Source organism: Quercus robur, chromosome 3 (assembly GCF_932294415.1).
Source record: "Quercus robur chromosome 3, dhQueRobu3.1, whole genome shotgun sequence".
In the NCBI taxonomy this organism is placed as follows: Eukaryota; Viridiplantae; Streptophyta; class Magnoliopsida; order Fagales; family Fagaceae; genus Quercus; species Quercus robur.
Window position 1 is genome coordinate 49,730,373 of NC_065536.1, and position 27,053 is coordinate 49,757,425.

Below are 27,053 nucleotides of genomic sequence, written 5' to 3' on the forward strand. Positions count from 1 at the left end.
TAAATGTTAAATAAAATGATATGAGAAAAAATAAAAATAAAATACATAACAATAAATACTAACTTATCCAAATAATTCTATGTAATATAATAATAGTACATTCTTATATACTATTTTTAATTATTTATAATGTAATAAGATAATATTTAACAATCAAAGTCATTAAAAAAAGAAAAAAAAAACTTAAAACACAAAACTAAATCCCATCAACCAAAATAGAGTTCTAAAAAATAAAAAGCTTTATCAAACTAAAATAGAGATGCAAGGAAAATAAAAATAAAAATCCACGGGAGAAAGAGTAGGAAATAATCACTTTTTTGTGAGAGAAAATTATATAAAGAATGGAAGAGTGAATGACAAATTTATACTAAGAGGATGATAATAAAAAGAAACAAAATAAAGGAAGATAAAAGGAAAGAGGAAGAGTGATATCAAGGTAGAATGTTTGGGGAGATGAAAAGGTAAAGAGAAGGAGAAAGTGTAAATGTTAAAAAAAAATGAGTGCAATTTGATGAACACAATTTTCTTTTATTTGAATTTAAGTAAAATATTTCATTTTTTTTATTAATATATTAATATATAAATAAAAGCCTTTACCACTCTCATTTAGGTTATTTATCCCCATCTTTCTCAAAAAAAAAAAAAAAAAAAAAATTTATTATAATTTGAATTTAGGGAAATGCTAACAAGCCCTTAGGGCATTGGTTAATAATCCATTTAAAGAAAGTTTTTATTGGAAAAGAAAAAAAAAACAATTAATATTTTGATAGTTTTTTTCATTTCTCATAAAAGTGATATTACAACTTTCTTAAAATAAATTCTTAACCAATACCCTAAGGACAATTGTTAGTATGACTTTAAAAGTTTCTTATATTGTAGTTAAAATGATAACCACCAATAATATTTTATATTTCTCTTTTTCAATTTTCTTCAAATGGCAACTCAATTACCGAAACTAACCCATAAATTAATATGAAATGACCCAATATCCAAATAATAGCTAAAAGGCAAAATGAAAATTATTCATTAAAAAATTTTAAAAAATGCTTTAACATTCCCGTGGTGTGTGTGAGAAGGTTAGTTTAGGGATGGAAAAAATTCCTTGTCCCCCAAACGTGTCATCCACTTATTTTTTTCTTTTATGGAGAATCTTTTCATTCTCCCTAATAAAGCCTAAGGGACAACCAATTTAGTTTTGCTTAGATTTATTGTCATCCACTTATTGATTCTAGGTCCTGCTCAAATTTTCTATGGTGACTCTTATTTTCCACAACGACTTGACTTGGCTCCTATTTTTCCAAAGAAGACCTGACAACTCCCCTACCGTGGACTCCAAAAAAAAAAAAAAAAAAAGTAAAAAAAAGAAAGGCTTTCCTACTGTAACTGTAAGCATGGTCTAAAGGTCATGATGTTTTGTCAAGAATTTCTGGTGTTTACCAGAAAATCATATCTTATATATATAACAATGCTCTCTAGTTAATAACTAAATCTTCTGTTTTATATAAAAAAATCATATTCTACTTGTAATATGTATTTTTCCCATTATTATATTAACTTAATATACGCCCTTAAAAAAAAAAAAATTATTGTTTATTTCAAATTAATTTTCTTTAAAAAAAAATCAAACTCAAAATAGTATCTTAACAATTAAAAGATAAACTAAAAAAACAAAATCCATGATCTCACAGCTTCATTATTTTCATGGGTTCTAACTAGATTAACGGAAAAAGCCTCTTATCTTAAAAAAAAAAAAAAAAAAAAAAAAAACAAATCTAAGTTTGAATCCCAACTATATAAAAAACTAATAAATATCATTATTTTTTTCAATACATCGATAATTAAGAGGGTGATATAATGATTTCTAACCAATAAAGCTATAACGCTCTTAGTAATAAATAAACAAACAAATAAATGATATTGATATCATAAATTCAAATACTATCGTATTAATATATAAATTTAAAAAATAAATTAAAAAAAACCTTCTCCACTCTCATTTAGGTTATTTATTCCCATTTGAATTTAAGGGTTTCTTATCTACATGCGGTTATGGTTTCTTCTAAAAATAATAATGCTGTGATTAAATTAAATACATGCGGCTATGGTAAAAAAGAAAAAATAAAAAATCCACTCCTCGTTTTGTAGTTAAAATGATAACCACCAATAATATTTTATATTTCTATTTTTAATTTTTCTTCAAATGGCAACTCAATTACCAAAACTAACCCATAAATTAATATGAACCCAATATCCAAATAATAGCTAAAAGGAAAAAAGAAAATTCTTGATTAAAAAAAAAAAAAAAAAAAGCTTTAACATACTAGCCAGTAGCGTGTGTCGGTGTGTGAGAAGGCTAGTTTAGGGAATGCAAAAAATTCCTTGTCTTTCCCCCGAAACGTGTTTTACATTAAGGCTGCGTTTGAATCGACTTCAAACGCATTCCGGAAATGATTTTCCGGAAAATAGGTGTGTTTGGTTAGTCCGGAAAATTCTATTTTCCGGAAATTGAAATCCGTTGACCGAAAAAAAAGACCTTTGACCACGGAAATCAATTACCGGCTCTATTTTCACTTCAAAGGATTTCCGGAAAAGAGAGAGAGAGAGAGAGAGCGCGCGCGCGTGAGGGAGAAGACTAGTCCGCGCCGATCTCCAGTCCTAAGACCAGTCCGACGACGGCGATCTCGCCTTCGCGAGATCGCGATCGACGGCGCGATCTCACGAAGCGTCATTCGCGAGATCGCGCCGTTGATCGCGATCTCGCGATCGACGGCGCGATCTCGCGAAGCGTCGATCGCAATCTCGCGAACGCGAGATCGCGCCGTCGCGAGATCGCAACGTTGATCGCAATCCGCCGGCGAGATCGCGATCGCGCAATCTGGATTTGTGTTTAGGCGAGATCGCGATCCGCCGGCGAGATCGCGATCGCGCGATCTGGATTTTTGTTTTCTGGGTTGTGGCTTGTGTCTGGATTTGTGTTTTCCTTTCTTCTTTTCCAAACACTAGAAAATGTTTTCCGGAAAATTTTTTGAAATGCAACCAAACACACAGAAATATTTTCCTTTTCCAGAAATTAGCATTTCCGGAAAATATGTATTTTCCGGAAAACGTTTTACGGCAACCAAACACAGCCAAAGTAACATAATTTCCCTTTCAAAGGAAAGGGGGAAAAAAAAAAAATCTGAAATGAACTATGATCATTATAAATAGCATTTAAACCTTCAACATTGTAAATCGCCAAGCAACGATGTGTTAAAGACAGTCATGATTCTAAAACAGAGCACAAGATGAGAATAGAAGAAGAAGACTCAAAAGGCTAGTTAATGACTAGTTTCATATTAGAAACGATGTCGTTTAAGTTAGCCTAGTTTATGTTTGAATGAAACAGGTCGTTTTGGAGAGATTGTCTATGAGTCAAACCTTCCAGTGCTCTGTTTCCTCATCAAGCTTCAGAGTCACCTTCAGTGCTTGATCAAACTCTCAATAGTCCAGCTCTGACTTCCAGCTATCATAACCACCTTCTAGCTGTCAACCCTTAATCCGCGCCTCATAATGTGGAGTTAGTTATGTTCAGTTAGATTAGTTTCTGGTATCATCTTCATGTAAATACTATATAAACAATCTTGATGCTTGTATTTTATTAAGTTGTGGAAATACATTTTCATTTTAACTCTCCAGAAATCTCTCTCTCTCTCGCTCTCTCTCTCTTTCATTTGTTGATTCTTATTTTTCCGCCATTGTTGAATACTCTGTTAAGCTCCAAAACTTACACGATGGCTAGCATGAAAACCACCTTTCTACTTGCTCTTATTTACCTTCTTTTGCAAACTGAGTTGATTTCACTTGAAGCTATATGGTCCAATTCTAGTACTGGCAACTCCACTGTGGGTTGCATTGACATGGAAAGGGAAGCTCTTCTTAAATTTAAAGAAGGTCTTTATGATCCTTCAAGTACTCTTTCTTCCTGGGTTGGCGAAGATTGCTGCGACTGGTTGGGAGTAGGCTGTAGCAATCGAACAGGTAACATCATAAAACTCGACCTCAATGGCCAACTTTTATGTGATCAAATGTCTGGTAATACCTCAAGAGAATGTTGGAATCCTACGATCGGTGTTTTATCTCCTTTGCTTGAATTAAAATATCTAAATTACTTGGACCTAAGCCTCAACGATTTCCAAGAAATTCCCAACCTAAATTTCATTTATTCTCTCAATAAGTTGACTTACCTTAATCTCTCCTATACATCCTTTGATGGAACGATCCCTCCTCAAATTGGGAATCTTTCTAACTTGCTTTATCTTGATCTCTCTTGGAATATCCTAACAGCTTCAAATTTAAATTGGCTCTCCGGTCTCTCTTCCCTAAAATACCTCAGTCTGAATTACGTGATCCTTTCCCAAGCAACAACTGATTGGCTTCAAACTGTTAATTTGCTCCCTTCTCTGTTGGAGTTGCACTTGTTCGAATGTGGACTTCATTATCTCCCTCAAAGTTTTCCCTCTGTCAACTTTACGTCACTTTCAGTACTTGATCTCTCTCATAATGACTTCAACTCTTCTTCAATTCCTCAATGGGTGTTCAATTTCACTTCCCTCACAAATCTCCAACTTAGCTATTGTAATCTCAAAGGCTCCATCCCTAAGATTGCAAAGGGTAACCTATGCAAATTGCAGACTTTGGATTTGTCAGAAAATAATTTAAGTGGCGAAATAACAGAATTTTTCCAGGCCTTATCGGAATGCAGCAACAGTAGCCTAGAGGAGTTATATTTGGGCGAGAACCAACTCATTGGGAATATCCCACATTCTTTGGGGAATTTAAAACGTTTGAGAGAGATTCAACTTCATAGCAACGCATTCTCCTGTTCAATTCCATCATCTATACAAAATTTGTCCCGTTTGGAGATACTGTCCCTCAATGACAACAAGATGAACGGAACCATCCCAGAATCAATTGGACAACTTTCTGAGTTGGGAGTGTTGCGTCTCTCCGGGAATTACTGGCAAGGTATCATGACTGAAACTCATTTCCTAAATCTCACAAAATTGTATGATTTTTCCTTGTCATCATCATCTAGTAACCTTTTAGTTTTCAATGTGACACATGACTGGATTCCTCCTTTTAGTCTACAAAATGTCTATATTTTGGACTGTCAATTTAACCCTACATTTCCTGCATGGCTTAGAACACAGAAGGAACTCAGAGAGATCTATTTAGTAAATACTGCAATTTCAGATACAATACCGAATTGGTTGTGGAACTTGTCTTCACAACTTGAGGTGTTGGATCTTTCTCATAACAAATTAATGGGAAACCTCCCCAAGTCATTAAACTTCTCTTCCTTAAAGTCGGTACTTCTAGATTTTAATCATTTAGAGGGTCCACTACCACTATGGCCTAATGTGACAAGGCTTTATTTGAGGAGCAATTTACTTTCTGGACCAATACCGATAAGAATCAGCCAAGAAATGCCGCACTTGATAGCTTTAGATCTCTCTGGCAACTATCTAAATGGTAGCATCCCATCATCCATAAATGGACTAGGACAATTGATGTATCTTGCTCTATCAAACAATTGTTTATCTGGAAATATCGACTACCACTGGGAGAGTATGCGAAGTCTGGTCTTCATAGATCTGTCCAAGAATAATCTATCTGGTGGCATTCCAAGCTCAATGTGCTCACTACCTTCTCTTATGTGGTTGCAATTGAGTAACAACAATTTTTCTGGGAACCTCTCTTTATGCCTGAAATTTGTTCCAGGCAAATCACTATTAACACTTGATCTTGGTGAGAATAGATTGTCAGGGACCATACCAGAATGGATTGGAGAAAGACTTCCGTCCATAACAATATTAAGCTTGAGAGGAAATATGCTCTTTGGAGATATTCCTAAACAATTGTGTGGTATCACTTCTATCCATGTCTTGGACCTTGCCCAAAATAACTTCTCAGGATCTATTCCATCGTGTTTTGGTAGTTTGACTGGTTACAAGTCTTTCCATGGCAACATATATGCAGGTATCACAAAGCATATGGATTTGGTTGTTAAAGGAAGACAATATGAATACTACGATCAAATCTCAAATGTTAATCTCATGGATTTTTCGAAAAATAGTCTTTCGGGAGGGATCCCCACAGAACTAACAAATTTGACCTTATTGAATTCATTGAATTTGTCATGGAACCATTTGACGGGAGTGATACCAGAGAATATTGGAGCTTACGCCAATTAGAATCTCTTGACCTCTCAAGCAACCATCTTTCAGGTCACATTCCTTCAAGCATGTCTTCTATAACTTTTTTGAGCCATTTGAACTTGTCATATAACAACTTGTCTGGACAAATTCCATCAACCAACCAGTTTCAAACCTTCAATGATCCGTCTATTTATGAAGGTAACCCACAACTCTATGGGCCTCCTCCATTGCCAACAAGTCTCTCAATGCCAAGTGACAGGAATGCAGAACATAAAAATGGTGAAGATCAATTTGAAAAGTTATGGCTGTACCTAAGTATTGCGCTGGGTTTCATTGTGGGATTTTGGGTTGTTTGTGGCAGCTTGTTGATAAATAAGTCCTGGAGAAATGCTTACTTCTGTTTTGCTGATAAAATGAAAGATAGGCTTTTAGTGATCATTGCAGTGAATATGGCTCATTTGCAAAGGAAGATTCAAGCAGAAAGACACTGAGATTGGGCTTCAATGGAACTAGAAAATGTAATATATATATATATATATATATATGTTTGTATGGATGTATGTATTGTGCTTAATCTTTGTTTGTCATGTATTGTACTTAATATTTAGGTTTAACTTTTGGGTCAAAGTTATGTCTCAATATGTTAGGCCTCAAATAGAGTCTCTCAATGTTGTTATATGATTATCTCACCAACAGACAGTTTAATAAATTTGAAGCTATGTATTACGGTTTGTTATTGCCATTGTGCACGAATTGCAATGTCAAAATTTTGTTTGTTTTGCCATTCCAGATTCAGAAATGTATGGATTAATGGAGACATAAAAGCAGGGGCAGTGCACATCTAACACTTAGTACGTCACATATATGAGCATTTCTCGGAGGAAGTACCTCTTAACCCATATAGGTGCATTTCACAGAGCATATGGATTTGGTTGTTAAAGGAAGACAATATGAATACTATGATCAAATCATGAATGTAAATCTCATAAAATTTTCAAAAAACAGTCTTTTAGGGGAGATCCCAGCAGAACTAGCAAATTGACGTTATTGAATTCCTTGAATTTGTCATGGAATGGGTTGATGGGAAAGATACCAGAGAATATTGGAGCTTTGCACCAATTAGAAACTCTTGACCTCTCATGTAATTATCTTTCAGGTCACATTCCTCCAAGCATGTCATCTATGACATTTTTGAGCCATTTGAATTTGTCATATAACAACTTGTCTGGACAAATTCCATCATCCAACTAGTTACCTTCAATGATCCATCCATTTATGTAGGTAACCCACAACTTTATGGGCCTCTTCAATTGCCAACAAGTGTCTCAATGCCAAGTGACAGGAAGACAGAACATAAAGATCAAGAAGATGTACATATAAATATCGATGGTGAAGACCAATTCGAAAAGTTATGGTTTTACCTAAGTATTGCACTGGGTTTCATTGTGGGATTTTGGGCTGTTTGTGGCAGCTTGTTGGTAAAAAAGACTTGGAGATATATTTACTTTTGTTTTGCTTATAAAATGAAAGATAAGCTTTCAGTGGCCATTGTAGTGAATATGGCTTGTCTGCAAAGGAAGATTCAAGCAACAAGACACTGAGATTGGGCTAATGGGACCAAGCAATATAATATATATATATATATATATATATATTTGTGTGTGTGTTATGAAATGTAATATATATGTATTTGTACTTATTCTTTGTTTGTCATGTATTGTACTTAATATTTAGGCTTAAGCTTTTTGCTTAAGCAATGTCAATATGTTAGGCCTCAAGTGGAGTCTCCCCAAAGTTTTATCTTCCCAACAAGAACTTCAATAAATTTGAAGCTGCACGTAACAAGACGAATGACAGTTTTTGCTTCTCATTCTCATGTATCATGTGCAATATAGTGAAGACGCTAGTTACCCTCAATTATGCACGAATCACAATGTCAACTTTAGTTTGTTTTGCCATTCCAAATTGAGAATTGCATGGACTAATGGAGCCATAGAAGCAGGGGCAGTGCACATCTACACTTTGGCTTGGCTCATCATATATATATATGTGCATTTCTCAGAGGAAGTATCTCTTAACTCATATCTAAAGAACCTATAATCACAACCATTGACTAGAATACCATATCCTCAATGCAAGTTAACATGCAAAAAATTTCTCTTTAGTTTTTACAATTCATTAATAACAAATAAGCTACCCAAGCACTTGTACTAGATATTACATGGATGTCAATTCATATTTCACTTTAAAGACTGCCTCAGCCACAAATAAAATAAAAATAATAATTGCAATTTTGCTTGAAGAAAGCCAAGTAAGATGAAAAGGGAGCTTTAAGATCAATTTCATGTCCAGTTAGGAGTACCGATTCTTTAAAGTATAGACAGTAAAAAGCTAGGCTTTGCTTCCAACACTAGGGTCCGGCAAGGCTCAGCCTCTTCCGCCTCCCCCTAAAGCTCAGGCTGCACATCGAATTCGAAAGGCAACATCTTGCAGACTTGGCAAATTTTCCCTTCCCAGGGTTGTAACTTCTATTGTGTATTGCCTCACTACTGCATGCAAAGTTTGCTACACATCCATAAAGGCTTTTATTTGTAGATTTTGAAGAAAGAGGACAAATGGTAGGATTGGCTTTTGACCTCTCTTGTATATTTTGATTGCCATCAATAGCATCATCCCTAAAGCTCTCTTGAAAAAGCTCAATTAGTTGTTTCTTCATATGTGTTGGAGAGGGTTCAAGAATGGGACTGGAGCTACTGCCCATGTAAATTGGTTTTTTGACGAGAGGAGTTTCTTTCAAGCCGCAATGATGGATAGGAGTGTTCTCACAAGATGGGGTGGTATCTGCAGAAATTACAAGTTAGTAAAAAATCTAAGACGCAAATATAAACTGGTCTCCCAATTTATTTATTTATTTTATTAAAAAAAAGTCTATGCTTAGAATTATAGAAGTTAAGAATAAACATATATAAGCCAGCCAAATTCTGAATCAAATTGAAAACAACTCTCACCACCACTGACATTGAAGAAATCTTCAAAATCAGGTTCTAAGCAGGACTGCAGATCAAAGTATACTTCCTCTTTAGAACCTGCATAATAGGCACCATTCTGTTAAAGACGCTATATAGTTCACGAGCAAGTCAAGAGGAAATGGTTGTAATGGTTATGTAAAACATTTACTAAAATGTGTAAGCTACGGAAGTAAAAAATCTCCCAATTTCAACCCACAATTGATTTATACATTCCTTGAGAGGATAGTAAGGTGGGATGAAAGATAATATAAGAAGAATCAATAAAAAAAAAAAGAAAAAAGAAAAAAAGAATATATAGACATTTCTCCCCTATTTTTCTCATATTTTGGGAAGATTAAAAATGGTGGGCTGAATAGAAAATTAATAATCAATCATTTTTAACTTCTTTTCACTTTTCTAATCAATCCATCTTCGATTCTCTCTTTACCATTTACTTTACTCTTACTTTTCCACCCAACCAAATGCACTTTTGAATGTTTAAAAGACACCCAACAGTGCCAACCCAACAGTCTTGGTGTATGATGGAGGCCATAGGAATAGCTGTTTATAATCATCTCCTTTGGCTGCTACCACACTACTGAAAATTCCAAAATTTCACAGCCCAATAGAATTTACGCTATAAGACATTACAATATTACAGCTTGCTTCCCCCTCCTGCACTGCAATTTTATCTTCATTCTCTTAGAATGTCACCATTTGCATGTAGCCATTCACTCTTCAAAGTCAAAAGGTGATTTGCCTTCATTTGAAGAAGGTAATTACTAATTTAACAGTTTTAATTTGCCAAAACATCAAACTGATTATTATGTACCCTGCAAGTGCCAAGAGACCTAAAGAATGTGTAGAATAATACTAGACCCCTCCTAGAAAAGGAAAAACAAAAAAGAGAGAAATCCAAGAAGAATTCCAAAGGATAAGTGCACAAAACCACTATGATTAAGGACTAAGAAGCCACCAAAACGGTCTCCGTGCTTCTTCAGCCGGATTTTCAAGGCGGCGAATTAAGAAGAAGATCACAAAGAACGCAAAACCGCTAACTCCTAGCATGACTTTGAGATTGACGTCGAAGATCCGAATGGAGTTGGGAGCTTTATTTCTATCTTTACGTAGTTTCGGGTTAGGTTTTGTGTTACGGAGAGGATCGTCGCCGTCGGCATCGGCGGCGGATTTGGTTCTGTTTCTAGTAGTTCTTCGGCCATTTCCACTCATTTTCAGATTAGGGTTTATCCATGCTCAAATGCACAGCATGTCGATTTTTGTGGATATATTTAGTGATCGATATAAGGATGAAATTAAGAGTGTTAGATCAAACGCAGACACAGTCTATAAAACTGGAACTGGAAGTCGCGACGGAAAAAATGTCATTATTATGAGTTCGCAATGGAAATGAAATTGAAGTTGGGCCTATGAGGGGCTTGGGTTTGGGCCTGGTTGTGTGTGTCCTTCTAAGAAGCATAGCCGTGAAGTAATTAGAATGTTAGAATTCTAGGCCGAAAGACTGTTTATCACTAAAAGGCCTAGGCGCCGAGCCATTCTTCGAGCTATAGTAGGTGGCAATTCAATAGCCATGGACTGGCCGGAAACATTTTAGCTCAATAATTTCGAAGGTAAGATATAGTAATAATTTAAAATATTGAGAGAAAAAGTTATCGGATGTTCTAAGGATATTAATTTAGGAAATATTTTTAGAAGTTTTATATGGAAAAAAGAAAAAAGCAATTAATTTTTAAAAATTAATTTTTATATTTTTCATGAAAGCATAGTTATTAAACCTAGACCAGATATTGACCCGATCTATGAGGTGGGTCACTAGGTTACTGGTTCAACTAGTGGGTCATTGGTTGAACCACAAGGTCAAATAATCTTTTTTTTTTTAAATTAAATATATATAAAATTGAATTTGAGAAATCATAACATGAGTATGAAAATTAAAAAAGAAAAAAAAAAAAAAAAAGACATATGCCTAAATTAAACTTGCCATGCATTATAATTCAAAATCAATGTTTCATAAGCAATAGCATTAGAAATTCTATAAAATTCACAAGGAAAATAAACAAATGTCATAAGATTGCAACAAAGTCTTTGCTAAAGAAAATCTTGTTACATGTCTAAAAATTAGGTATATTAAATAAATAAAAAGAAAAATTTCAAACTCTAATGCATATTTCTCTCAATCTCTCATACACTCACACTATACATGACCAAAAAAAAAAATTTAAACTAAAGATGCTTAAATTAAAAAGCAATCAAGAAATAAAGTATAAAAAAAATAAAAAATAAAAAAAAAATCTAAACAAAAGAAGATAGTTGGTGGCATAGAGTTATATGGTCATACTTACATGCTAATTGTTGGCCAAGTACATCTATTTAGACTTCAAAAAATAAAAAAATTTATGCACAATAGCAACCCGTGGTAGTAGGTTTTGAGAATTGTGAAAACTGAAAATTGAAACAATGCTTTTTTGGGATTTTTCAAGTTTTCTCTTGTTTAAATTACCATATTATCACACATTAATATATATATATATATATATATAACTGAAACTTTTGAAACTCCCACAATTTTCCACATCAGCACAATAATAATAATAATAATAATAAAACTTTTCTAAAACCCGAACCCGATGCTCTACCTTCTCTTTCTCCAAAAAGCACGCCCTCAAAAGACATCTTCTTCCTTAGAACAGAGGTCGATCTCCTTCCTGAAACTAAGCAAATTGAAGCCATGGTAGGAAGCATGAAGGTTCAGCTCTTTCTCCAAAATGCACACCCTCAACAACCATCTTCTTCCTCAAAACAGAGGTCGATCTCCTTCCTCAAACTGAGCAAATTGAAGCCATGTTAGGAAGCATGAAGGTTCAGAAGAAACAGAGAATTGAAAAAGATGATGACAACGACAAAGACGACATGATAAGCAGTCAACCTTCCAATACGAGATTGTTGGAAAAACTATTTCTCACTATTTTTTCGCCTGATACTTTTTCTAAAAAACTCTCCACCAATCTCCTTCTCCTTTCCAAAAAAAAAAACCAATCAACTCTTTCTCTTCCTTTCATCCCCATCTCCCTCTATATCACAAGCCCATAAATCACCAAAACCAAAATAATCCCATCTCTCTCTTCATCATCTTCCTCTTCATCCCATAAATTTCTCCAAACATAGTACACAACTAGCACAAACCAAACCCATAAATCACAAACACATGCCAAATCCACAAATCACAACCATTACCATTACAACACCCTCCTTTGCCGTGAGAGGATGAAGAGAGAGATAGATGAGGTGAGAAATCAAAAATTTTTTTTTTTTATTGACTCCACCCATGATTAAGTAGAGGAAGAAGAATGCTTGAAATAACCAAATCTAAAGTCATAGCTCCACCATAGACTTCGTTCTTCATGGTTTCAGCTTCATCGTGGACTAGGTGATACTTTACCTTGTGATTTTGGTCAGAGATAGTGAGTTCTGTAGAACATGGGTCGTTTGTTTATGAGAAAGAGGTGAGGGTATGAATTTTTGGTTTTATCCCAACATGGTTACCGTATTGACCATTGGTCTTAAAAGCCACGATCAAAAGGGTTTACAGTTAAGCTATTTAGATTTTTTTATTTTATATTTATTTGTAGTCGTACTTGTCACTTGCCAGTAATAAAGAGTTCAAATATTTTAATGGCATAAAGTCATAATCATATTCGATTTTAAAGATATTATTATATTGACTATTGCACTAAAAAATATTTCAAATGGTAAATATTTTTTTAAAGTCTATAATAAATTGCTAGAAATATCATTTTGTTTTTAAGCCTCCAGAGAGTTTTCAATCTATGATATCCGCTCCTAATGATAGATCTTTATCATCAGACCAAGATATCAATCAGTTCCTTCTCAAAAAAAAAAAAAAAAAAAAAAAAAAAAAAAAAAAGACATCACCAGATCTCTTATTCAACTATTAGAGACTTTACCAGTTGAGCTAACTGGAACCGACTTTTAAGCCTCCTTTATACTTGAATATCTTCGAATATTTTAAATTTTAAATCAAGATCATTAATTTGTATATATTTATTTTATTTATTTCATACTAATTAATTATATATGGCATTATTGCGGTTCGACCTTGGTTAAACTCAGGTCCAACCTTAAAAACCTTGAACTTCTTTCTTTACCAAGTCTGAAAACCAAGCCACATTTCATTTCAATTTTGAGACCCTCCCTTCCACCATGTAATATGTATGTCATGTCTCTCTCTTCTTTTTTTGTCAACCTATTCTTCTTCTTTTTCATTTCTTTTAAAAAAAAAAAAAATTTATTTTTAGGTTCATATTATAATTGTAATATTCTAGAAAATTTAGTTGTTATTATTATTATTGGGTAAAGATTTGTGTCTGGTATTGATATATTAGTTAAAACATCTCAAAAAAATTATATGAATTTTGACCAATAATATATAAAGAAATATATGTCTCTATATTAAATTGGACTATTTTAATTAATTTTTATATTTGTACTAATTTAATATATTTATTTATATTTTGAATTGGACTATTATTACTTTGAAACCTTTTAAATTGGACTATTTTAGTTAATTTTTTTTTTTATTTATACTAATTTAATATATTTTTTCACGTAAGGCTTTCTTTCTTTGTGGACAAATTTCGAATCTATTCCATGGGTTTATCTCAGATTTTTAAGGCTATTTAGCATTGTCTACAACATTGAATAAGTGATAATTTAAATTCTTCATTCATTGTTGGATTTTTTTTCATAATCAATAATTTTCCCGTGCATCGCACGGGTTAGCGACTATTTAAATAATAAAAGAGTCAATAAAATAGATCTATTAATGTAATTTTACATAATTCACAAACCCGGCTGGGTTTATAAAACCCAACCGAGTCACACGGGTTGCTTAAAACCCACTAGTTTAGACTGGGTCACATACTTTTTCACTCCAATTAATCACCCGGCCTGATCAACGCAACAGATCATCGGGTCACTGGTCTGATCAGCCGAGTTGGACCGGGTTTAATGACACTACATGAAAGCAATATTAAAACATTCTAAGGGTACTTGTTACAAGACCCATATATTAAAGTGGAAGCACCATCAGGCAAATTCACATTTTGAAATTTAAAGTGGAAGCACCAAAACTTGAGTAAATTTTGTTATGAACTTCACTATAGCACAAGCCCTTAACCTCTTTATATAACCTTCATCGCACACGAAATTTGTAAGGAGAGTCCCCATATTGAAGCGCTATAGACCTAAAACGATAAAACCTTCTCATTTTATGTACCTTCTCCCTCTCAAATTGCCATATATCATGAGAGGAGATTAAAACCATTATACATATCAAGACCTTGAGTATTCTTGAGTGTTGTTGGTGCTTGGCAACCATTGAAGTAGCCCATAGCTGGCCGAGAGACTTGGATATTGCAATTAAAGGCTTAATTGCAGATCAAGATGCTAGTGTAGAGAAAGGACTTGCGGAGTCAATTGCAACCTGTATGCAGGTACTCGAAGGGCTCAAGCACATGGTTGCCACTTGATTTGTATGGTTTTGTGGGTAATATATATTGCAACTATCTATTCTAGTGGATCACTTTAAAAGGTGAAGTTGGGGGAGGTTTTTATGCTCGGTACTTGGGTTTTCCTTTTCAATAACACCTCACGTGTTATCATTGTGCTTTTGATTGTCTGTGGGTTCAATTTATATGTTTATACATACATTTGTTGCCATCCATGCTTATGCCAATTGACTAATCACTTTAATTTATACTCAATTAATAAATATGACTAAATTGACTAATTTGTAATTAAAATTTGAGGTCTAAATCATAATCAAAACTTAATTTGATCATTTTCACCTTTAAATGAAAAGTTATTTATAAACGTTACAATACATTATACATGTATTGCGATATTGTAGCACAATAGTTAATATATATTTTTTATAATATTTCCCCCCAACGTTTCTCTTGGTCTTTCTTTCAAGTTTATCAATTTCGTACCGTACCGGCCGTACCGGCCGGAATATACCGTACTGGCCAGCAATCCAGTACACTCGACCTCCCTATTTCGTACCAGAAAAAATACCAGCCGTACTGGCCAATTTCGGGCAATATCGGCCGGTACCGGGTGTACCGGCCAGTACAGAAAAAAGTTTTTTTTTTTTTTTTTTTTTTTTTTAAGTTTTGTAATTTTTGAATTTTTGTTAGGACAGAATGATAACTTATTTGTATTAATTTATTAGTATTATTTGTTTTCTTAGTATGCAATGGTAACTTTTAAGCTTTCTATTTTAATTTTTTTATTTTTTTTCCTTTTTAATTTATACTAAAGTCTAAAACTATGAATAATTAGTTCTGAATTGAGGAAATGTTTTATGGTAAACTTTTATATTTATTATAATATATATATACACAGACACATACATACATATATATATATATATATATATTTCGGGTACACCGGTATTGACCGGTATCCGAAATATATCATACCGGTGGCCAAACCGATACGGCCTCCGGTACGGTATTGACATCCTTGCTTTCTTTCCCATGCTACAGCTCTCTCTCAGTAGATCAAATAGATCAAGAAGGTCACAAGAATCTAGGCAAAGACAAGCTCACAAGGGAAAACAAAGGTGACAGTTGGAGAAGAAAAACGGTTACGTGCTTAGTTTTTTTAATTTAATTTAATTATTTAAGATTTTATTTTTTGTTATTAGGAGTTGGGTAATTAGATAATGAATAGGATAACTTTCTCAAAATAAAAAGATATGAATAGAATAAATTGTTAGTTTAGTATTTGAATAAATCTTATCGACTTGTTGTAGATAAAAATTAGATTTCTTTTGAATTTAAATATTAGCTTTATCTTGAAAAGCCATCTATTTATATGGCTTAATGTTGATTAATAAAGAAAGCTGAACAATATTATTATTGAGTGAATATTCACTTTGGAGGTTAGTTTGAACTCCCTCGAAGTAGTCTATTCATCAATTAAGAGGTCTTAGTTCCCCTAAAGCAACCAACAAACTCAATTGGGTTTGTAACAAAAACTCATAAGAGAAGATGAAAACAGAGAAAAGAAAAATGTGGGAAAAGACAACAATTTTTGTGAAAATTTGTGGAAGGTTGATTTGTCTTTGTGTGAAAAATTATGAATTTTGTAAAAGAATTGATGATGCAAAAAAATCGTTAGTTGAACTCTTTGTCGATACAAATGGACGAAGGCGTTGGCTTTGTCTAGAGACAAACCTTTTGGTGTTGTTCTTCTCTAAATTTATAGCTACTGATGTAGAAAATCGTCAGTTGAACTCCTTGTCAATTAAGATGGATGAAGGTGTTGGATTTGTCCAGAGGACCTCTGATAATTAAGTTAGAGTGGAATTCAATTGGAGTCATCGCAAAAGAATTCAACTTGAGAATAGTTTTAGGGGTGAGAATTGTCTACCTTTCTCCCTTTGTTTTTTGTGGGTTTTATAGCCCTTGTATTCATTGTCTGAATAAATATATGCATTTGTGGGATATAGAGCCGTTGGTATTAATGGCTGTTTTTTATTGTTTGACAATGGCTATTCGTCCGTTGGTGCCCATACGTTACTCCTTAGCTATCTTGGATATTGAATGTCTTTTATGGCTTCGTCCGTCATTGATGTCCATACGTTACACCTTGTAGTGAATAGCATTTAATTTGTCCGTTGAGAGATGGATGATCTTGATAAATTAATACTCATTAGTAATGAATGCGGAGGCATTATAGACTTCAATGATCTTTTTCCCGTTGGTCTGTCGGTTACGCTTTTGTTTGTCTGGCACGTTAACTATTACTCATGTCATTTATGATGAACCCATTTAACGTATGCTGTAGTCGTTCATCACATGGACAATGCTAGCTTGATGGACGAAGTTGGCATGATGGACGATGCTAAATTTTTCTTCTTTTGCTATATGATGAACGAGGGTGATTTTTTTCCTCTTCAAAAATCATTTGTGAAATTGACAAAATAGACACTTTCTCTATGTGTTTGGTTTCTTTTGTGAAATTTTGTTGATTTGTTTGTAGTTGAGAAGATTGAGAACTTGATGAAAATTGAAATTGGGAAAGGACAGAGGAGAGAAATATTGATATATTTGGAGTGATAATAATAAAACTTAATAAAGAGGCATATTTTGCCAAATAGCAAAATATTTGAAAATATTTAGGAAAAAAGCATAGGGTCAAACTTATCTAGTTATGTAGCATTTTTTTTTTTTTTGGGCAAGCATTATGGCAATCTGATCAAACAATGCTTGGAACTTGAGTTTGACAAACTCGAGTTTCAAAAAAGTGTTACATAACTAAATAAGTTGATCAAATGCTACTTAACAAACTTTTCCTAAAATCATGCTATTTAGCAAATTTTTCCTAATAAAGAATATTTAAAAGAAAAGAAGAAAAGAGTATAAAGAGTTTGATGTATGAATATGTGAACAATGAAGTGCCAATCAATTAAGCACTTGAGCTACAAGACTTTTAACTTTTTTGGTTCTTTCATTCATTGATATGCAATAGTATTTCAATAATTTCTCTATCATTATTTGCTGCAATCTCTCTCTTAATTTTATTTATTGCATTTATATTAAACATAATGGCAAAAAGTGAGCATTCGGACTAGACGGAGTACCAAACCATCTCTCTTGGCAATTCAGTCAACTTTTGACCCATGCATAAAATCAAAAGGTATGAATCTTCAATGCATGTTTTCATTAGAAATAAATTTTTTAAGTTAGTCTACATGATGAGAAGGTATAGTGTGCATCATGGGTATAAATCTACCATCTCACAGCAAGTGGGTATTCTACATGATGACAAGGTATACCATGTAGCAAGTGTATACATTCACCCTCTCATATCGGCCACATGTTGTGAGAGGGTGGGCGTATATACCCAATGCTTGGTATACTTTTTGCTACATGATATATTCTATATGAGATTTGTTCCTTTCATTTTCTTGTTTATGTTTATGTTTCTTCTCCTCCTCTTCTTCTTTGTTTTAGTTTTTTATTTTTTATTTTCTATTTTATTTATTTATCTAGTTTAGTTGATGTTTTTAACAAGAGAGAAAAAAAAGTGGTTGGATCTATGTTGGATTTGTCAAGATGGAGCTTCAACGCTAGCCAAATATCCCTAGCCCTTGGGTTAATGGGCCAAACCCCATCAACCATGGTTGGGTAGCCAACAACATTCTAATGATGAGTGAAAGAAATAATTAAAAGCTATCTGCCTTACTTTTCCAATATTTAAGTTAAATAAAATATACTTATGTGAAAGTAGTCTAGGGTTTTAACTTTTAAATGAGTTGAGTTGTGTATTAAAAGTTTAGGCTTATTTACTAAGTTTTTGTTTTTTGTTTTTTTAACACGAGGCAAGCTCAAGCTCGTTACAGAACAAAATTACATATTCAAGCTTGGTTCATATTCTTGACAAACAAACTTGAGATTGTTCATGAGCTACTCAATTAATTATTCTTTCCCTATGTATAATAAAACCATGACTCAAATTTTTTACCCCTTCACAAAGTTAAGATTTTTTTTTTCTACAAGGGGATTGTTTATGTTATACATATATATAAAAAACTACAAATGATATTTTGATATCTTATGGACTTATTTAGTGAGTTTGGGAAGCGCGTTTTGCGCGTTTCCTAGTGGGTGCTTTTTTTAGTGGGTCCTGTGTACTGTTCACAAGACCCACAAGTACTTTTTTTCAGCAAAAACAACTTTAAAACTGAGTCTCACGGCACTATTCACAAATTTAAAAATTATTTTGCTACAGTGTTTTCAGTTATCAGTAATAAGCGGTATCCAAACAGATCCTTACAAACTTACATAATATAATCTCAAGTCTATATACATATATTTTTAAACAAGTATTCATATAAAAATATAATATTATATATAATTAATCAAGCCTTATGTTTATGAGCTTGTTTACGAATACATTATTATACTTGAGATTCATTTAATAATCGAGTATAAACTTGAGCTTAAGCTTGACTTGTCTGCTAAACACACAAACACAAACATAATCTATTTCACTATTCAAGGCTTGAAACATTCAAACATAGGATTGGAAGTCAGGTCACATTATTTTTCCCCTAGTCATTTTCAATGCCTTTTCTTCTATGTTTCCTTAGATTGCTAATGACTTGACATAGAGTCGACTCCAGATAAACTTGAGTTTGAACTTGACTTGTTTGCTAAATACATGAATACAAACATAATATATTTTGCTATTTAAGCCTTAAAACATTCAAACATAGGATTGGAAGTGAGATCACATTTTTTCCCCCTAGTCAATTTCAATGCATTTTCTTCTATGTTTCCTCAAATTATTGATGACCTGACATAGAGTCAACTCTAGATTCATAGATTAAGGATAATTTTGTATGATTTCTTGTACTTGTGTAATACCAAATAAAAAAAAAAAACAAATCTTGAAGTTTTATATTGTCACTTACATCAATTATTTTTTCGAACCATCATTTTCATATTAAAGAGAAAATGTGGCAGATTTAGAGAAATGATACATTCAACTCTCCAGATTCAGAGAATGAGGGTAATTTTGTATGTTTTCTTGTACTTGTGTAATAACAAACACAAAAAGATCATTTTCATAAGCAAGATAAATTCAACCCCTTAGAAAGTCGATGCAGAAGTGCATTATTTATAGTTTCTACCAACAGCCCAAGTAATATAATTTCAGCCGGCCGCATGATAAATATATTTTGGTATTCAAGGCTTGAAACATTCAAACATAATTAGTGGAAGTCAGATCACTCTTCTTCTTTTGTATTTTTTTTTTTTTTGCTAGTTATTTTTAAAGTTTTTTCTTCTATTCCTCAGATGACTTGACACAGAGTCAACTCCAGATTCAGAGATTGAGGATAGTTTTAATGTTTTCTTGTACTTGTGTAATACCAAATAAAAAATAAGACTAAAATGCAAAATTGACCCTCTAACTTTTTTCAGATTTTATTTAAATCTTCTAACTTTGCTTTCGTTCATTTCAGTCTTCTAAGTTTCAGATTAATTTAATTAAGGTATTTGTGTTAACTTTTGTTAAAATTTTTTGAAAAAAAAAATTTGGAAAATATTTTTCAATCATTAATTGATTTTTTTTTTAATTTAAAAAATTTGAAGAAAAATTTATAAAATTAAAAAATTAACCACAACATATAACAAAAGTTGATGGAAATTGGAAAATACTTAATTGAATAAAATTGAAAGTCAGAGAACTGAAATGAATAAAAGTAAAGTTAGAAAACTAAAATGAAATCTGAAGAAACTTAGAGGTTAGATTTGCATTTTACCCAAAAAATAAATAACACAAAGGGAAGAGGGAAAAATCTAAAATAGACAATCCCCACGTTTATATAAGTAGCATCTCAACCTTCGACTTTGTAAGGCGTCAAGGAACAATGGCTAGCCTGTAAACCACCTTTCTATTCCTTTGTTTCCATTTCCTTCTTTTGTCAACTAAATTCATTTCACTTGAAGCTATATGGTCCTATTCTAGTGCTGGGAATACCCGTGGGTTGCATTGAGATGGAGAGGCAAGCTCTTCTTAAATTTAAAGAAGGGCTTAAGGATCCTTCAAATGGTCTTTCTTCTTGGGTTGGCCAAGATTGCTGCACATGGTTAGGAGTGGGCTGTAACAATCAAACAGGTCACGTCATTAAACTTGATCTCAAAAGCCAACCTGTTTGCAATCAGGTAGCAGGTAGTGTATTTTGTAAGGAGTTAACATTGGGTGTTGAGTTATCTCCTTCTTTACTTGATCTAAAATATCTAAATTACTTGTACCTGAGCTACAATGATTTTCAAGGAATTCCCATCCCAAATTTCATTGGTTCACTCAATAGGTAGAGTTACCTTGATCTCTCCTATGCATCCTTTGGTGGAACAATCCCTCCTCATCTTGGGAATCTGTCTAACTTGTACTATCTTAATCTCTACGTTTTTGATTAACTTTTCCGTTTCAAATTTAAATTGGCTATCTGGTCTCTCTTCCTTGCAGTACCTTAGTTTGATTAGCGTGAACCTTAGTAAGGCATCGACTCATTGGCTGCAAGTTGTTAATATGCTTCCTTTTTTAATAGAATTGCACTTGTCTGGTTGTGAACTTCAAAATCTTCCTCAAACTCTTCAATTTGTTAACTTTACTTCACTTTCGGTCCTCGATCTCTCTTATAATAACTTCAACTCTAGTTTAATTCCTCAGTGGTTGTTTAACATCACTGGCCTCACAAATCTCCAACTTAGCTCTTGTTATCTCAAGGGCTCCGTCCCTGAGATTGCAATAGGGAGCTTGTACAATTTGCAAAGTTTAGATATATTATTAAATTATTATATTAGCGGCGAAATAACAGAATTTTTCCAAGTCTTATCAGGATGCAGTAACAGAAGAGGTAGATTTTTCTTGAAATATGCTCACTGAGAATTTGCCCTATTCTTTGGGATATTTTAAAGGTTTGAAAAGCCTTCTACTCTCTAGAAACTCATTTTCAGGTCCAATACCAGAAAATATAGGAAATTTGTCTCGTTTGGAAGAATTAGACCTTTCTTATAACAAGATGAGTGGAACTATCTTGGAAAGTATTGGACAACTTACAGAGTTGACACAATTGAATCTCTTCAGTAATTCTTGGGAAGGAATCATATCTGAAATTCATTTCCTAAATCTCACAAAACTGAGCAGTTTATCTTTGTCATCAACTACCAATCTTTTAGTTCTTAATGTGAGTCATAACTGGATTCCCTCCTTTGATCTATCCCTCATCGAAGCTGATGGCTGTCAATTAGGCCCTGCATTTCCTGCATGGCTTAGGACTCAGAAAAACTTGTGGGATATCACTCTCAAAAATGCTGCAATATTAGACAAAATACCCGATTGATTATGGAACTTGTCTTCACAAATTTATAATCTAGATCTTTCTCATAACCAATTAAGTGGAAATCTTCTTGGGTCATTGAAATTTAATCTTCCTGCATCTATAGATTTGAGTTTCAATCTTTTAGAGGGCTCACTCCCTTTATGGACTAGTGTGACAAATCTCTATTTGAGGAATAATTCATTTTCTGGAGAAATAACAATAAAAATCTTCCAAGAAATGCCACAATTGTTCAACTTAGATCTCTCCATGAACTTTTTGAACGGTAGCACTCCCCCGTCCATAAACAAACTAAAGAATTTGTTTCTTATTGGTCTTTCAAACAATCATTTGTCTGGAGAAATCCATGACCATTGGAAGGGTATGCAAAACTTGTATACTATGGATCTTTCCAAGAATAATCTCTCTGGTGGTATTCCAAACTCAATGGGCTCACTACCTGATCTTATATGGTTGCAATTGAGCCACAATAATCTTTCAGTCGACCTCTCTTCATCCCTAAAAAACTGCTCTCACATATTAGCAATTGATCTTGGAGACAATAGATTCTCAGGAATCATACAAAATGGATTGGAGAAAGATTTTTTTTAATAGTGGCATTACGCCTATGAGGCAACATGCTCTCTGGAAACATTCCTGAAGAATTGTGTAATTGCACCCAAATCCATGTCTTGGACCTTGGGCATAATAGTCTCTCAAGATCTATTCCTACTTGTTTAGGTCGATTGGGTGGTTACCAATATTTGTATCCTACAATTTCGCCGATTGGCACACATTCTAACCTGAAGCATATGGATTTGGTGTCGAAGGGAAAACAGTTGGACTATGGTTACCCACTCATAAATACCATAGATCTTTCACAGAACAATCTCTAAGGGGAAATCCTAATAGAATTAACAAATCTATCAAAATTGGATACCCTAAATTTGTCATTGAACCACCTGACTGGAAAGATACCAGAGAATATTGGAGACCTACAATATTTAGAAACTCTTGACCTCTCATGCCATCTTCTCTCAGTCCCCATTCCTCAAAGCATGGCTTCGATCACTGTATTAAGTAGTCTGAACTAGTCGTATAACGACTTGTCTGGACAAATTCCAACAGCCAACCAATTCCAAACCTTTAATGATCCCTCCAATTATGCTGGTAACACACAACTGTGTGGGCCTCCATTGCCATTTGCCAACAAATTGCTCAACACCTAGTGACAAAGGTCCAGAACATAAAGATCAAGAAAATATAGATGGCAACACCGAAGGGTCTAAAGAGTTATGATTCTATGTAAGTGTTGCGTTGGGGTTCATTGTGGGATTTTAGGCAGTTTGTGGGTAAAGAAGTCTTGGAGACATGCTTACTTTCACTTTGTCGATGAAATGAAAGATAGGCTTTTTGTGGTGATCTCAGCGAATGTGACTCATCTACGAAGGAAGATTGAATCCTAAGGTTGAAGGTAATTTAAATAGAGAAATCATTTGTTAGTTATATTACATCTAATTCATCTTTCCTTTTATATAATTTCACTTCATTATCTGGCCAGTGCAGGTTTGGTTCATGATCATGATGAATTTGAGGGAAGTTACTTAAGAAGGCAAGGTGAATCATTACATGTTAGGTTGTGCTTCCATAGTTCCATGTTATACTTTTTATTGTATTTTCTGTCACAAGTAATTGCAAGGGGGAGCCAGAGGATGAAGTTCGAATGGAACTACGGGTTATATAAATGTATTGTACTTGATGTTTGATGTGTTTGCTACCTCTTTGAAATAATAAAATCAGAATTATATATCAGACAATGCGGCTCTACCATGTCTTTTTTTTCTTTCCAGAATTTAGGCTTCATTGCCTAACACAACGCTACCACTCACTCCTACGTACCTAAGAAGATCGAATTATAACTTTTGGCATGTGTAAGGGTAAAACTAACTTTTTAAGTTTCCGAGCTTTTTAACAAATTCTGTGAGAACATTAATAAAGAGTAAGGCTACAATGATGTCATAAAGGATTTAATTTGATTCAATTTATTCAACTTCTAGCTATTCTGAGATTAGGATTCATTATAAATAGAGTCACATACAAAAGGTAAAAATTCTAGAATTGTCGAAACCTTATTTTTGTACTTTTCGTTTATGGATAAACTTAGTGTACGTTTCGTATGATTAATTTTGCTAACTTATTTTACTATTCAACTTATTTTTGATACTAATCAAAGAAAACATATTTATTAAAATTCACATTCAAAATCCAAAATCAAACATAGAAATGCATTCACCAAAGCAACATAAAATGAAAATGACAAAGCAAAATTCAAATATCTAAGAATCAGTTACATTGAGAGAGAGAGAGAGAGAGAGAGAGAGAGAGAGATGGGGGACGTTACTGTCAGTAGCAAAGGTCTTGAGCTAAGAAGCGAAACCCATCCATTTACGAGGTATGCTATTGCTTTGGCATTTACCATTGGTCGTTGTGAAGTTTCAAGAGAAACAAGAGCAAAGGGATGTGTCGTTTAACAAAAGAAAGATGAAGTCAGAAGAGAAGGAAAGCAACAACACCATTTTATATTTATTAAGTGACAAGATGAAGAAACTAAAGAGGAAACGATGCCGTTTCATTTAAACAAAGAGGACACGGGTTGACAGATTTAGCCTTTTAGTTTGTTAGTGCTTGTACAGATGTCATCCACTGATTGGCATGTTTAGAAATTAGTTTAATTTGTTTGTTTTGGCTCCAACTAAATCTAATAAACAGGTTTTTGTACATATAGCAGAGCAAGTGTAATTAATCTTTCTTTAAGCTTTCTCATTTTGTTTTGACAGTAATAAAATTTCCCAATTTCTATTTAGAAAGCCCGCTCTTTTTACAGTTGTACTTGTGTCATTATTCATGAAAGCAAAGATGAAAGGGATTGAGATCCCGTGCAATACCTAGGGTATTGTATGGGTGCAATAGCACAAATCTCAACCTTTCATTTAATCCAATGACTCATTCTTTTGACACCTCACCAAATATTAAAAAGATCCTTTCACCCTTAAAATTTTTCAAAACCCATCGTTTCTTCTGTGCTGATGGGTCTGAGTTCATATTTCACTAAATCAAATTTCTCTCTCCTACGTAGCTACCCTCCTCTGCAATTGTTTTCAACCTCTCCCTCAACCCATCGTCATCACTGCCAGCATACCTAACTCAAACCCATCAGCTAAAACAAAGAAAAAACTACATCTTACCATTTGAAATTTCTTAACCCCTAAACACTCACACTCTCCCTCTTTCTTTGTCTCCAAGTGTGAAGCTGTCTCAACTCTCAAGGAGTGAAACTCTCTCTGAAGTGACATAGCCAATGGCTAGATCAGTGGTTCCAATGGTACTTGGCCATTGTATCATCGAAAAATCCCCAAAATCTCATTTGGCACAGTCACTGCTGGTCCATCTTTGATTCCTAGGTTGCTTCTAACATCGAATGACTCAAGGAGGTTAGTTCTTTCTTTTGTATACATTGAATCAAAATAAAAATTGTTTTTTGGGTAAGAGGAGAGTTGGGTCAGGAGTTAGGATAGTTGGGGTTTGATTTTAGTTCTACAAGTGATATATATTTCAACATGGAATCATTATTTAGTTTTGTTTTGAGGAATATTTATGGGTAGTTTTTTTTGTTACAACTTGAATATTGCACATTTTCAAATGGATATGTGAAATATGGTCTAGCAAAATTAAAGAAATGGATGGTCAGTGATACAGGGGATATAGCTAAAATCCCTCTTTTACTTACTTAGATGTTACATTGGTTGAATTCTATGTTTTTAGGTCCTAGATGTGTTTAAATTGTAATGTTTTAGTCTTTGCATTTCAAGTTTGCAGTCAGAATTTAGTGATAAAAATTTCTTGTTATAGGGATAGAAAATTTTGATAATTGAATGTTTGTCCTTGTATAGGTATGATACACATAAATAGTTTCTTAAGAAATTTTAGCTTTAAACTGTCCTTTATCAATTGGGTCATCATCTCTCATGATCAAATATTAGTTTGTTGCAATTCTTATATATGATAAGCACAATTTTGGTACAAAAATTTTTAGCTTTTATTTTCAATGAAAACATTCATTCTTTTATATTTATAATAGTAGATATTTTGTATATTTGTTAATTACAGGAGTATTCTTTAATTCATTGCATAGTGTGGCAAGATAATTCTCTCAAAACATATGCCAATGCAACTAAAAGCATATGAGAAACCAATAGAGCAAGAAGCAAGGGCTGTAAACAAAAACACAGATTTAAATTGAAAATGTGAAAAAAGCAATGTGCCATACATGTTCAAAGTATGATTGCCTGCTTCATGGGGATAATTTCATAAATTGCTTCTCTTATAATCATTGTGATTAGGCACCATTAACTCCATCATTATCTTAAGTATAAAATGGTGCGGATGTTTGTCAAGCAAAATGTAAACGTTTTCATACATGAAATTTTGAATAAACATACTTGTTTATATGTTTTATGTTTTGTAGTCATAAGTAGCTAGATTATTTCTTACACTTTTACTCTTATAATCATTGTGATTACATAGGCAACATTCATTAGTACCACCTTTACACCACCGTCGTCTCAAGTATCAAATCATGTGAATATTGGTCAAGTAAAAAATAAATGTTTTCATACATGTTTATTGAATAAACTTATTTGTTTATATATACACAGGGAAATGAAGTTAGGTTCAATTATGCACTAACTCCATGTGTTGAAAATACAAATGCTTGCCTGCAAACACAACACTTTTTTGGTATGTTAAAAACTAATAAATGGTAAGTTCAATTATAGTGAAATTTTATCATGTTTGTTTAAGTTTAAAATGTAACTTGATTTTTTTGACATATTTTTAGGCTAATATTGATTT

General features: G+C 33.3%; 1 protein-coding gene across 2 annotated transcripts in view; it reads left to right on the forward strand.

The window, feature by feature from the left end:
- Window positions 1-3,175: 3,175 nt before the first annotated feature.
- The window catches only part of LOC126718201 (receptor-like protein EIX1), an 89,027-nt gene continuing 65,149 nt past the window's right edge, over window positions 3,176-27,053 (forward strand). Inside the window, exons 1-2 of one of the 2 annotated variants that reach the window (XM_050420293.1) lie at window positions 3,178-5,004; window positions 7,479-7,817. In XM_050420293.1, the coding sequence (XP_050276250.1) occupies window positions 3,771-5,004; window positions 7,479-7,798 (1,554 nt within the window). In that variant the 5' untranslated portion in view covers window positions 3,178-3,770 and the 3' untranslated portion in view covers window positions 7,799-7,817. Of the gene's footprint in view, window positions 6,450-7,478; window positions 7,818-27,053 lie in introns of those variants that run through there. The other variant, XM_050420292.1, reaches the window with a different exon arrangement.